Here is a 14,947-nt window from a genome sequence, read left to right as displayed (position 1 = left end):
TTACGATTTGCCACTTCATGCTTATCAGTTCTGAGGGAGATCTAAATGCTGCAATAAATTAAACAGTTCCGCCTTTGGAAACTGGATTCCATTTAAAACTTTACTGAAAGATGAAAAGCTTCCTTTGTTTATGGGCTGCAAGGATCCCATGTAAATTAAGATTGGACAGTATCAACCCACAGCTTTATAACAATAAACACACACAAGGATTGCTTTGAATTTGGCCTTAATTGGTATCAAAAGGCCATTCTTACTCAAACGGTCTAGAGGATGGTTCACCAAACACCCAAAGTGAAAGGTTTTCAGTTCCCAACACTTGATAAGCTCCAAACTTACAAAAAGTTTGCTATTTGTCACTAGTTTTCAGAGAAATTAAATTGTGCCTTCAAAAGGAAAGTGTAACTGAGTATGACATTGAAATGAATAGTAATAAAAACACAATAGTTAATTCTGTCAATTATATCTTCAGTGATCACATGATATCAGTTAAGGTGTCCTATATCTCCCTATATCTGACTTGCATAACTAATTCTGTCAAATAGAGAAAATGGGGATAGGTGATAGGTGGACACAAAGGTTACCGCTACGACCAAGTGGAAGCCAAGGTTACCGATACGACCAGATTGGGGCCTAGGTTACAGATTCCGACCAAATGGGGGCCAAGATTACCAGTTTTCCAGACTACTGTACTTTAGATGTCGTGATGTAATCAGGAACCAGATTAACTGTAATAAACTGCTATTACTTGCATTCGATAAGACACAACTGCATCTAATGAGCCACTAAATGATTCACTTTAGTCTTTCAAATAGAAAAAGTTTCCATGGAACATAAAGCTTCTGTAATGAGAACTTTCCATGAGCGGGGAGGCTTGGTGACTGGAGCATGCTGCATTGCAGCCATGCAATACACGGATAGTTCCAGCACAGCCAAGCTCACACCTCTGACTCACTGCATGGCAACCTCCCAATCGCAGCTGTGCTATTATCGGGAAATTCAGAGGTAGCCTAAATAATGCAAAGGGGTGGAATATTCCCCATTGTGTTCCAAAAGAAATGTTCAATTCCAGCTCCAATTTACGAGATGACTGTGTCCACCTTCTCCTAGCGAGAAGGGTGGTCTCAAATAAAATATATTTAGTCACTCTCAAAGTATTTGCCAGTGGAAACGGCTCACTACTAAATTGACAAAAAATGGTAATCTCACTCAGAAGGCCATAGGGATAGCTGATGTCAGTAATGAAAACATTCATAGTGGTGCAGTCAAGGGTTAGCTAAATCATATTGTTCATACTGTATTGAATTGATGCTGACTCTCGTTGCAAAAAATGGGAGCATTTTGCATTCCTCAACATCGCCATAAAGAAAATGGATGAATCATGCTGGATTCAAAAAAAACTTGCCAAAGGATTGTGGCCATTAAAAAAAAACACACTACCATGTGCTGATGGCTTTTTAATATCACAGGAGAAATACAAGAGTTACACAGGGGCAATGGTTAAGACATTTTCACTGGAAACATACAATCTATTTGAATTCTTGTATTATTATAGGCATTCAACAACAATTTACATTTAATAGTCATTTGGTAGTACAGAACTTGTGTATTGCTGAAAAATGAAACATGCTGCCAAAACTTTTCGTCATGCACTCATCAGGACAGATGCAAGAATGCCAAATTTCAAAGGCAGCAACAGTTTATACTTCATGAATCAGTGAATTCTGATTGGTTGAGGCATTGCCATGGTGAATGCACCAGGGAACATTTGGCTCCCATGCTTTTGGAAAAGGCACAATGTTTGGACATGTTCTTTCTGTTTGCAGAGCACAGAATCCTGCATATGAATATATGCATCTTCTAGCAAGCGTTAAGTGAGCCAAATTGTAAGTCCGACTAATAATCTTAAATTAGCTGTTAATGTAATTCTTAATACACTCAAGATTGTTCAGTAAGTGCTGTCCAATCGTGGAATCACATCAAATGTTGGACACTATGTTCTGAGTTTTGCAAGAAAGGGCTGGTTGAGTTTGGTCAGTACTCTGCCTGTTGCAAATAGCTGAGGGGATGTGCTGTTTGGTTTGATTGGTCCCTCTTTTAAGTGTTTCCCTGGTTGGGGAATCTGGAACATGAGACCTCAGTCTCAGAATAAGAGGTTGTTGAGACTGGTGTGATGCCAGGTATGTAAGACATACAGCCCAACAACTGGGTTAAATCACAAGATAGAAACGTTTAATGGGGAAACACCAGACAATGTGGCTGACATGCCAAAAGCTCTGTCACCAATGATGGGGTTGGGTGAAGAAAAGCAAGTAGGGGCAATGCTTGAGCTGAGAGTCAGAGAATTAAAGTCATGGAGTGGGAATGGTAATGCTAAAGGGGTTGCAGAGGTAGGCTCTGATGAGACCAGAGGGATTTATAAAAGAGGATGAGGAATTTGAATTGGCAGCAAGAAGACCATGGAGGTCAGTAAATGCAGAGTGGGTGAATAAAGAGTTAACAAGGAGCTGAACATTTTTATCATCAGGTAAGGTCATGGAGTCCAAAACAAGCTTAAATATTTCTGTTCCCTCTTTTAAGTGGTTCCCCAGTTGGGGAATCTGGAACATGGGGCCACAGTCTCAAATAAGGGTCGGCCATTTAGGACTGAAATAAGGAGAAATTTCTTCACTCAAAGGCCTTTGAACTTTTGGAATTCTCTACCCCAAAGAGCTCTGGATGCTCAATCATTGGGTAAATTCAAGACAGAGGTTGACAGAATTTTGGGTATTAAATGAATTAAGGAATCTGGATGGTGCAGGAAGATGACATTGAGGTAGAGGATCAGCCATAATCATGTTGAATGGTGGAGCAGGCTCAAAGAGCCAAAAGTCATAATCAGCTCCTATTTCTTATGTTCTTATTTTTAAAATAAAATGATATATAAAGTTTCAACAGTTTGGCTCACCTTTTTTATTTCACTTGCATAATGGGCAATGAGGTGGAAGGTTGGAGCAAACATTCCAGGTAAAATACTACTGGAAAAAGGAACGCAACATATAGAGAATTTCAGTAAACCATTGGTATTATACAAAGAGTATCAGATACAACTCAGCAAATGATATGGTCTGCAATTTTACAGACATATCTTGACATTTAATACGAAACATAATACTAAAGACATCTGATGTTAAAGCAGGCTCTGACAATAACATTCCCATTGATTGGTTTTGTAAACTTAATTTGTTTTGGATTTATCCACCTGAGATTGAAGCTAATGGAATTGAAGGCAAATTATTGATCTGGTTAGGAAATTGGCTTAGTGACAGGAGACAGTGAATATGCTGACATGAGATGCTTTAATTGGCAGGATATGGCTAGTGGTGTCCCACAGGGACCCATGCTGGGGCCTCAACTATTCACTGTATTTGGTAATGACGTTAATGGTGGGATAGAGCTATATATCCAAGTTTGCTGATGACATAAAGATAGGCAGCATTGTAAGCAATGTAGGCGGAAGCATAAATTTACAAAGAGATATTAATAGATTAAGTAAATGGGAAAAAAACAAGGACAAATGGATTTCAATGTCAGCAAATATGAGGTCATCCACTTTGGGTTTAAAAAAGATAAATCAGAGTACTTTCCAAATGGTGAAAAGTTCCAAAGGGCCTCAGTGAGGCTTTTACATAGATCATTAAAATGTCATGGACAAGGACAGTAAATAATCAAAATGGCTAATGGAATGCTAGCTTTTATATCAAAAGGACTAGAGAGGTAGAAGTTATCCTATAGCTATACAAAGCCTTGGTTAGCTCAAACCTCAAACACTGTGTTCAACTTTGAGCACCACATCTTAAGAGGTATATATTGCCCTTGGAAGATGTGCAACACAGATTTACCAGAATGATACCTGGACTCCACGGATTAAATTACGAGGTGAGATTACATGCATTAGGGTTATATTTCTTGGAAATTAGGTTAGGGAGCAATTTGACCAAAGTTTTCTAGAAATTAATTGGAAGTGATGGGGTAGATAGAAATAATTTCTGCTGGTTAGGAAATCTAGCACTAGGGAATATAGCCTAAAAATTATAGCCAGATCTTTCAGGAGTGAAGTTAGGAAACACTTCTTCATGCAAAGGGTAACAGAAATTGGGAATTCTCTACCACAATTGACAGTTGATGCTGGGTCAATTGTTAATTTTGAATCTGAGATCGATAGATTTATGTTAAGCAATGGTATTAAGGGGTATGGGGCAAGGGCAAGTATATGGAGCAGAGAACAGATTTAATAGCTGGGATTCTACCAGCCCTTTAGAGACGGGCTGGGAGTGGGAAGGATTCGTAAAATGGCGACAGAAGGCACCACAATGGAAATCCAACGTCCTCCCTCTGCCATGGAATATTCCCAAAGAAGGGAATGGCAATGGTTCAGACACTCACTGATGAAATGAGGCAGCTAATTAATCCAATTAACTGGCCTATTAATGGCCATCTTATGGAATTTTTTACCAGAGTCAGGATGATCCTCTGCCATGTTAAGAGACAATGATGTACATCAGGATGGCCTCCCAGCAGCTTTCCGGGGAGGCGCAGTGGGTGCGGGAGTCTTCCTTTCTGGATGCTCCCGCCTCCCCCACTGACAACAATGGCCACCCACTTGGCTCTAACTCTGCTCTGATTGGTTGGCACGGTCATATTACAAGTTTAGACAAGTTTGGTTATTCCAAGTGACTAGTGCAAAATTCCACCCATCCATCACCAGGACCTGCTTGCCTGGTCCCAGCAGATGAAGAATATTTGAAAAATATTTGTTCCCAGCCCTTTGCGGGTGCCTCAGTAAGGAGGCGCCTCTCTTTCCTATTGCAGCATCAGCAGGGTCACCTCTATTTGATTGGGCCAACCTCTGGGAAATGCAGGCAGCTCTCTTTCATTTGACAGCAGTCCCGATGGTGGCTCATTAATTGGCCACCACCAATAAGACCCGCTATGCAGTCCTGTCATTTGCCCGCTCAGGCTCATGACCCGCTTTTGGTCTTGGCAGCAGGACCCTCAGCAAGCGGGTAGAGTTACAGCCAATGTTTCAGGTTGATTTCCAGCATTCACAGTACAATAAAATCTCGAGTCAAATCCTAGGAGGACCTCCTCGGAATTTGTGTCAAGTGAAGGCGATCGCCCATGAGGCTTCATTCCCACATTAATGAGTCTCTATGTAACCCAACATGCCTACAAATATAGTCTATGTCAAAAATAAGATTTAAATGCTGAATGGAAACACAATAAACCAGTAAATGTGTGGAAAAAGTCTTTATTCAATTTGTTCAAACATTACAATGACCTGACCTTGAGAAAGGCTGGGGCTTTGCATTGAAAAAAGGCCAGGAGTTGGCTCTGGAAAAACTCAGTAATCTTTTTCTGCTTAGCCGGCTGTTTTCAGATGTGCGTGGTAAAGTTTGCCATGTCGTCACTACAGTCAAACATGCTTTTGGTGTTTTTGTTCCGGAGTGCAAAATCCCAGAGTGTCTCTACGGTAAAATAGTCCAGTTTCATCTGTGTTAGACATGTCTCTTGGTGCATACTCGTTCAAGATGCGGCTGAGTCCATTTTGGGGCCAATCATCTGTCATTGCTGCCATAACAATGCACCCTCACCGCTTACACCATGGAAGATTACGCTGTGCTTTTGTCTTGAATCAATCCAGCCTTCCATCACTGCAGGTGAGCCTGCTTTGTCAGGGCAACTCCCCTTTCCTGGAGCATTGGACCAGGGATGAGAACTTTCCCTGCTTGGGCTGCCTTGAATCACGTTAGCAGAACTCCTTCATCAGGATCGGCAGTCATTCTCATCCTCTGCCTTGTTGGAGAGAATGCCTGTGTGTCGAACCGCTCCAAGGTTTTTGCCTCGCGTTTCATAATGATAGATAAACTTGATAGCAGAGCCTCCCACGTCTTTGCGATGTCCGCTTTGCGCTTCAAGCCACAGTTTTCCACTTGCTGTATCAACTCCACCTTCTCTCCGATCAACAACACTTTTAACTCACAGGGAGATCACAATGTCAAACAATGGCTTGCCCAGCACTCCATGAATTTGCGCTCTTGTGTGGTCTAACTCTGCTCTGATTGGTTGGCAAGGTCATATTACAAGTTTAGACAAGCTTGGTTATTCCAAGTGACTAATGCAAAATTCCAGCTTATCACGGCGTTGTTCTATGGGACTTGTTATTCTGCCAGTGGAAATGGTTGACAAATTTAACATAACTGGAATTTCATGTCATTCAAGTTTGTCTCATTGTGATTTTGCTGTATTTTGCTTTTGTATGGTGTGAATATATGGAATTGGCTCACAGATCAGCCATAATCTTATAGAATGGAGCAAGAGCATTTAGGGATAGGCAACAAATGCTGGCCTTGCCAGCGACACTCATGTCCCATTAAAGAATTTAAAAACATAGGCCCAAGGGGCTAAATGGCCTACTCCTACCTTTCTTTATTCCCATCCCTTAATGGGTTTATGACCATAAATTCCTGCATCTATGACATCATGCATTGACACTGAGTGTTAATGCATGATGCTCAGAGTCAGAGTGAGGATAAAGCCATTCAATCACCATTCTGATCTGAATTGTGCCAGGTAGTCAAGTGTTGAGCAAAGGTTTTGGTATCCGCATGCAAAGGGAGAAAAAGAAATTACCGAAAGAAATGTGAAACAGGACAATGAGCTACCTTGGTAATAATTCACTAATACCATATCTGGGCTGGGACTTTCCGTGCCCGGTGGCGTCGGGCGTGTTCAGTGACATGAGCGGACAATATGGCGTGATCGGTTTCACGACGGCGTGAAACCAGTTTGCGATCATCCGCTCAGCCCGCCAGTGGTGGGCTGCGTTCTCCGCCATCGGATGTGGGAACTTCATTGTAATAGATCAACATATTATTAGGCGAGTCCACCGGTATCGTCCCCCCACCACATGATCGTCCACCCATGTTGGCGGGAAAACACGCTGACGTGTTTCATAACAGCACATAAGCGATGTGCATTTGGTGGGCTGCACTTTGCCTGAGACTTCAAGGTTTGTTTGCTGACCTTGCTTCGGTCAGCACTCACAGTCACCAGTGCCAGGCTTCGCAGGCAGCACCACATCACTTTTAGGAGGGCTCACGGGTAGGTCTCTACCTACTAGATCAGCCATACGTGGGTGGCTTTTCAACGGCTGCAGGGCTAGGGTTTGCTTGGCGAAGTGGCCCCAGGCAAGGGAAGAGGCTGCAGGACGAGGGCCGTACTGGGGAAGGGGGGTAACCCAGGGTGTGTGTGGTTGCACATGTGCAAGTGGCCTCAAGATGGTGAGGGCTGAGGAGGCAGTCTCCAGAGGAGATGAGGCCAGATGGACATGTGAGGTTATGTGTGTGAGAATGGGTGGTGATGTCCCTTGAGCTGGCAGTGAGATGCCAGTGAATGTGTGATGGGCTTGAGTGTGTGAGTTTAGAGGGATGAGATGGTTGTCATACCCTGGCTGCACGGATGAGATCATTCATCCTCTATCTGCATTAAAAGGCCAACCTCTTCTGTGCAGCATTGACACTGATCACCACTGCCACAGCCTCCCAAGCCTGGTTGGTCACACCGCTGCCCATCCTGCGGCCAGAGTTGCTGTAGAGAACATCACAGCAGACCTCCATGGCGTCTAAAAGGCATTCCAGTGATGTGTCACTAAACCTTGGGCCTGCAGTCCTTTGGCCTTTCATGGTCATCTTCCTTGCAGTAGTTGTGGGCTGGAAGCACTGAGATGTGTGCAAAAAGCTGGACTTTAAATATGGTGCCCGGCATGATGAAGTGCCGAGGTGATGGTGTGGTGGGCAAATGAGAGCCCACCCGCAATTGAAACAGCGTGTTTCCCAGGAATGCATAAGTAATGCAGCGGGTTTGGAACGAAACGGCGTGAAAACCCATTATTGCAGCCGACGGGTAAAATGTCATTTTACCCGCCTGCTACTGCACTTAGTGCAAATCTGGGACAATTCTGCCCCGGTATTATTTATTATATACGGCAGTAAATCTTACTTGCAATACAGGTTTTCTTACTCTTGCGATGTATGTCCATGTATGACTTTTTCCAATCAAGGTCTGTACAACTAACCTGGTCCAAGGTTGGGTATTTCTGGCAACATACATATCCTGTCAATGTTAAACTGAAGGAACTTCAAGATAGTCCTTGATTTAATGTTGATCTGGCTGCTACACAGTTCAACAGTAGTCAGATTTTGGCATAGTACAGAGCTAAAGCTAGGTGTATTCACCAGGCATAAAAGGCAAGATTTTAACTCACCCAAAATCCATTAATTTAAACAGAGTTAAAATTGGGCCCATTTTTGAAAAACTTGATTCCATGCTTACAGGTAATATCCCCCTGTGGCAATAAGAAGCAAAGCAGCAGGATGCTGAGGCAGCTAAGCAGATGTTCTCACCTTAGGGTTAGAGAAATTCCTGAGCTTCTCTGCTGCATGACAAATACCCCATTCTAATTCATTAAGAGAGTATCTTGGGCACATTTTCAAAAGTATATGTTTCTTTAAAATATAGCAACAATTCACAAAACACCTTTCCTCTGGAGTTAGAGAGAAATATGAGGGTCCACAGACAGGAATCTCCGAAAGTTAATGGAGAGGTGCAAAAAATAATTGAAGAGGTTAATGGAAAGTAGACCTTTATCTCAAGATGGTGGAGTTGAAAGTTATGTTAACAGTTATATAAAGTTCTGGTTAGATCCCGTTCAGTTCTAGGCTGTTAATGCGTGAAGTCGGGAAGCACATCTTCACACAAAGGTTAGCAGAAATTTGGAATTCTCACCCCAAAAAAAACTATTGAGGCTGGGGTGGGGGTCATTGAAAATTTCAAAACTGAGGTTGACAATTTTTGGTTAGGGAAGGATATGAAGGGCTACAGAACCAAGATAGAGTCAAGATGCAGATCAGCCATGATCTACTTAAATGGCTGAAAAGGGGCTCAAGGGACTGAATGGCCCACTTCTGTTCCTTTGTTCCAGTTGAAGCAAGACTAAGTAGTTTGCAGTGAATTACTTATTGAAGTGAGCCAGATATTTAATACTTCTTCACAATGCTGCTATATAGCAGCATCAAATATTTTCTAGTGTAGTCCTCCACAAACCATTGTACACAATTTTTTAAAACAAAACTAAACTTAGGGCTTATGCACCATTTTATGTTGTACATTTTGCAAATGGTATTTTCCTGATGCTGAGTGACTCTGCATCGGATTCTACCTCCAAAGCTACAATCCCCAATAAGATTCATGAATCCACTCCAGGACAGAGATTTATTTCCCATTAGTGACCAGAAATCTTGAGGAAATAAAAGGAATGAAAGAAATAACTTGCATTTATGTAGTATGTTTAATACAATCAGGACATCCAGAAATGTAACCCTGCCAATGAGGTGCTTTTGAAGAGATTGCTGTTACTTTGGAAAAATGTGACAGCCAATTGGGACACAGCAAGTTCCTACAATGAGATGAAATCTCATTGGAGACTCCTTTGGGATAAGAAGTTTAATACCCTTTAAAATTCTACAAATTATATAATTTTAAATACATTGAGAGAATACTTGGGACAAAAATGCTTCCGGTAGATAGTCTTCCCCTTTTTGGGCATTAAGTTGCTCATTCCTTTCCTAAAGGAGCCAACCAATTGTTTCAAGGACAATTGCAACTAGCCTACGTGGCCATTCTTCATGTATGAGCCCACCCAACCACCACAACACCTCTGCTGCTAAGCTTCTCCCTTATCTTTGATATTCTGTATGCCACCAAATTATTCACTGTAATCCCCTCTTCATGCTCAGACAGTGAAGATGAAGATTATCCCCTAGATTTTCCCATTATAAATGTTAGCATAAAGGATGTGACACAGGAAGCAGAGTTAATGTGAATAGGAATTGTCCACCTGATTTTTTTGAAGCAAAATCATGACGCTATGGTATAAAAATTTATTTTACTTTTATATTTTTTACCCTACCATTCAATCACGCAATTGATTATTTTTGACAACAAGCATGCAAAAACAATCTTCTTGAATCATTTTTCCACAATCAACTCATGCTCGCACAATAAAGGATATGGAAACTGGTAAATGTAGAAGACAAAATCTCTTCTTTTTGGTGACTTCCTCACCCATCTTTACTTCTGTACTTCTGCCTTCCCCTTCTGTGTATGCCACTTTCTCTCTCTCTCCCTCTCCTTTCCTTCTGTGTTTATCTCATCCTTCCCTCTTTATATTTTCTTCACCATCCATTGTTTACCTTTCTCCATTCCTTCCCTTGTGTGTTTTCTTCTACTTATCCTCTTCACTCCCTCATTGCTGTTTCCCTTCTATGTACTCGTTCAATCACGAGGAACATTTGCTTATTTGGTGATTTACCTTTTTGTTTCATTCCTATATGCTCAAATGCCATTTCTTTCCACCCCCAAACTCATCATCTCCACAATCCCTCAAGCAGTATGTTTTTTATCCTTCCTCTTTTTCATGTTATATTCTAATTCTCATTATTCAAGTCATAGAATCATCTTCCTTAAGCTGATGACATCAACTGTATTTCTCAATCAATTTTCTTGACTCCATGATTGCCTCCCTCTTATAGCAAAAATATTATCAATTAGCACCACTAAACCAATTCTAAATTATGAAGGAGTTTGACAGGGTAGGCATAGAGAATTTGTTTCCATTGTGTGGGAAATCCAATCAGACATCAAGTCATCTATAAAGATCAAGAAGGGGATTCCCAGTTGATTTTTTCTCCCTCTTTCCTCACACAGACTCTCCTCAGGCCAGCTGTTGTTCCACTTAATGAGATGAACTAGATCAGTTCTAAAAATCAAATAGAAACATAGAAAATCTTGATCGATTGAACTGCATAGTCCAATGGATGGGGTAGAATTTTAATGGGGGTTCTTCGGCAGCATTAGCTGCTGTACTTCCTGCAGGGCCTGAGCCTCCCCTGCTGTAGCGTAAGAGTATCTGGCATAGCAAGGATTAATGTGGGACTGGGAAACAACAGCTCCCACAGTGTGATGTAAAGAGACACATGGCCTGAGACTAGAGTCAGTTGTGGACTGGACAGAGACCTGTGTAGAAGCAAGCATGGAGTTAGCTCATAGCTTGGGCTATACCCTGTATATTTGTACATAATTGTGTGTTATCAATAAACACTTAATGTTCAACCGTACAAGAGTCAGAAGCTCTTCGTCAGACCTACTGGATATACAATATAGTGGCAGAAATTCAAAAGTTGTAAAACTAAAGGAGCAGCGTTCTGGCCTGACTGAAAGCACCTGAAGTGAAGGCACCAATGGAGAACAGCTGAAAGAAGCTCTGTTGCAGAATTTGAAGCAGAAAGGCAGAAGAAAAAGCTCCACTGTGCAGCTGAGGACTTCACAAGATCCCCTGGAGGTCCATTGTGCATACTCAGGGAATGCAGAGTCAAAGCACCTAGCAGTGGTGAGCAAAAAACATTCCGTTCTAAGCCAGGACTAGTTTAAAAAGCTTCAGTGCTGTAAAAAATATTCAGAGCAGCCCGTTTCCAAAAGCAATTTGGCCAGCCCAGGTTCAGAGTCAGCGCCATACCACATGAGCTTGTTGTCAGGGAATAACTCTAAAAAGCAGAAGATATAAAAACCTCAGCCAAAGCTGGGAATGAATTGTGAAATGCCCAAAAATCCCCTAATATCACAGGAAAGGCCCAAAATTTTTGATTTAACAAAATCGCTGCAAAAATACTAAACCCCGAGGGAGTCAGGGCCACCATTGCCGTGGGAGCCTGCCAAAACACGACATGCATGGGAAGACTCTGTAAAACCGATAACCGCAGCACCATTTTTAAAGCCTGCACAGCATTTAAAGCTGTACTCACCTGACCTTCAAAGCAACTACTGACAACAAATTAACATTACCAGAACAACTTGGGCTGATCCAAGAGCCAGACCAAACACAAAATTGGGGGCTTTGGCAGAAAAGACTTTTAAGATACATGATAGCTTCAGGGTTAGATAAAGACAGAAACTGAACAAGTGAATACACTATTTTATCTAGTAGGTCTGTTAGCCAATGATATTATTGTGAGGCAAGGAATAAACAAATCCTCAGATAAATTTGATGAAGTTCTAACATTCTTTGATATATATTTTAATCTAAGAAACAACAAAACTATGGAGAGAGCAAAATTTAAAAAAACATGTCAAACAGCCTGGAGAACTGGTTGACTCTTTTATAAACAAATTGTAAGATTGGCTGAAGGCTATGACTAAGATGACTTTAAGTCAGAACTCATAAGAGACAGAATTGTCGGAGTGGCTGATGATGCCCTTTCAGACAAACTACAGACTAAGGAAGATCTAACTATAGAAAAGGCCATTCAAATAATCAAAAAAGTCTGAAATCCACCAACCACTGATTCTTTTACAAAGCAAAAGCAAGCCATGGTACAGGGCACCCCCAACTGTCCAGCTAGTAAAGCAACAAAGGGGCAGAGAGACTCCATGTCAAGGTAGGCAGTACCCAAACTGACCACAAGAGGATGGGTGACTATGACAGGCAGCGCTGTGGAGTCTAATGACCTCACAGGTGAGAGCAATGTCCAGCAATATCAGTGCAGTGTTTCAGCTGCATCCACCTGGGACACTTCGGAAAGCTATGCAAATCTAAAGCACCCAGACAGGCAGAGGATCCCAAGACAACCCATGAGATTGAGGTACTACATCAGGAAGAGACCCAACCATGCTTCTTGAGTGAGGTCAAGGATCCTGGATTCTCTTTTTGGGATGCAGACATCTCAGTAAACAGTCACCTCACCAACTTTAAATAGGACACGGGAACCTCTCGGATAAGGAACCATGGCTGAGAGACCTCTGGCGATGAGCGACAGGCACATCACTCTACAGGCCTGGAGGAATCCAACTTCCAGTCACAGGCATGATCTTAGGACGACTAAGATATGGCAACAAGCAGATATTTGAAGTCACGTACACCATCCGCAACCAATCATTTTCTCTCTTGAGCAGAGACATATGTCGCCCTTAACCTTCTTAAAATGGCAGGAGACATCAAGACAACCTCTGCTGTCAACTATATGGAACTATAAGTTCCCAAGAGGCCTACCAATAAAGAAACCTCTCGACTGGTACTTCAGCTCTGAATTGTCTTCATTCTTCACATAGCCTGCAGGTGGCAGAAGCTCCTCTTTGGTTAGGCCAGCCATACCTTCAGATAATTACCACTGTTCCTCATGTGGAAGACACACAGGAAAATGATCAGCAACTCCAGGTTCCAACATTTGCTGTCACACTACCTGTAAACACCATGGCACAGACACTGCAACCTCCAGCCAACGTGCAAAGCTGCAAGACGATGCTGGAGCAATGAACTAGCGACCATCAACTCGCCAGAGCATGCCTCAGTGAGGCACGGAGACACACGGAAGAACACAACGTTGTGATAAAAGCCAAACTGCAGGATGAGCCCACTGATGAAGAACATCCAAACGACAGGGAGAGACACTTTCAACTTCCACAAAGATCACAGTGAGCCACAGGAAGAAAGAAAAGCCAGTTCGTACCATGAATGAACGGAGTGGACACTCGCTCCAGAAAGAACGGGACAAGCCAGTGGTCCCCAAGCAGAGCAGATGGAGAGCTGACAAAGAGAAGTTCAACTCTAAGGAGTGAAAAAGCATATCAGAAGAAGATAACCAAGTGCCAGAAACACAGACTACAACTCAAACACAGAATCAACAAAGGTTGCCCAAATCAACAGAGCCTACCACTCCTCCGAATGTGATCAGAACAAGATCCATGAGAATTTTCAAGCCTCCAGACTACCTGAATTTATAATTTCAGAGACTTAAAGTGGGGAGAAGAGTAGCATGATTGTAATGTAAATACGTTGGATAAAGACTTGGCGGTGGTGTAGTATAAGGGTATCTGGCATAGCAAGGGTTAATGTGGGACTGGGAAACAGTGTGATGTAAAGAGACACAGGACCTGAGACTAGAGTCAGTTGTGGACTGGACAGGGACCTGTGTAGAAGGAAGCACGAAGTTAGCTCATAGCTTGAGCTATATTCTGTATACATGTACATAGTCATGTGCTATCAATAAACAATTAATGTTCAACCATTACAAGAATCAGAACCTCTTCATGTGACCTACTGAACATACAGCACCTGCTGCAGGCAAAATGCCAGCAGTGGTGGGATGAAGCCCTTAAGTGGCCATTAATTTCCCCCCTCTCCCACTTTCAAACCTGTTTGCTGGGAACGTAAAATCCAGCCTTAATGGGTTTGCAGTTCCACATTCTAAGCACTCTCTGGATAAAGAAATTACTCCTGTATTCCTTATTGGACTCATTATTGACTCATTTGTATTTATGACCTTCTTTGGATTCCCCACACAATTAGAAACAACTTCTGTAGGTCTGCGCTATCAAACCCCTTCATAATTGGTTTAGTGTTATAATTGATAATGATATTGTTATACGTTAATATTAATATTAAAAGAAGGTTGAGTTAGATGACTATTAGTCGATTTCCTGTGACATTGAACACAGGAATGCAGCACCAACTGCACTCTTATCCAGCTATGTTCAACCTGTATAAAACACTAGTTCAGCCTCAACTGGAATATTGCATCCAGTTCTGGGCACCGTACTTTGGGAAGGATGTTAAAACATTAGATATGGTGCAACAAAGAGCCATGAGAATAGGGAGTCCAGGGGTAAGGGACTGCAGTTACATAGAGAGATTGGAGAAGTTGGGACTGTTCTCCTTGGAGAAATTGAAGAGGGGTTTTCACATGGGGTATTCAAATGGGATGAATGAGGGGTCTGGACAAAGTCGATAGAAGCTGTCCCCATTGGTGGAGGAATCAAAAACCGGAGGGCACAGATTTAAGGTGATTGGCAAAAGAAC

At 42.2% G+C, this 14,947-nt stretch overlaps 1 protein-coding gene across 7 annotated transcripts in view; it reads right to left on the bottom strand.

The window, feature by feature from the left end:
* LOC144693909 (very long-chain specific acyl-CoA dehydrogenase, mitochondrial-like) overlaps window positions 1-14,947 on the bottom strand; it is a 92,093-nt gene that overhangs the window by 66,614 nt on the left and 10,532 nt on the right. For 4 of the 7 annotated variants that reach the window (XM_078564112.1, XM_078564119.1, XM_078564115.1 and 1 more), the window contains one exon: window positions 2,945-3,014. The exons of 2 other annotated variants lie outside the window; for them this stretch is intronic. In XM_078564112.1, the coding sequence (XP_078420238.1) occupies window positions 2,945-2,998 (54 nt within the window). In that variant the 5' untranslated portion in view covers window positions 2,999-3,014. Of the gene's footprint in view, window positions 1-2,944; window positions 3,015-14,947 lie in introns of those variants that run through there. One more of the 7 variants, XM_078564116.1, reaches the window with a different exon arrangement.

Source organism: Cetorhinus maximus, chromosome 19 (genome assembly GCF_964194155.1).
Source record: "Cetorhinus maximus chromosome 19, sCetMax3.hap1.1, whole genome shotgun sequence".
NCBI classification, from domain to species: Eukaryota; Metazoa; Chordata; class Chondrichthyes; order Lamniformes; family Cetorhinidae; genus Cetorhinus; species Cetorhinus maximus.
Note: the sequence above shows the minus strand (reverse complement) of the source record. Positions and strands in the feature narration are given on the sequence as shown.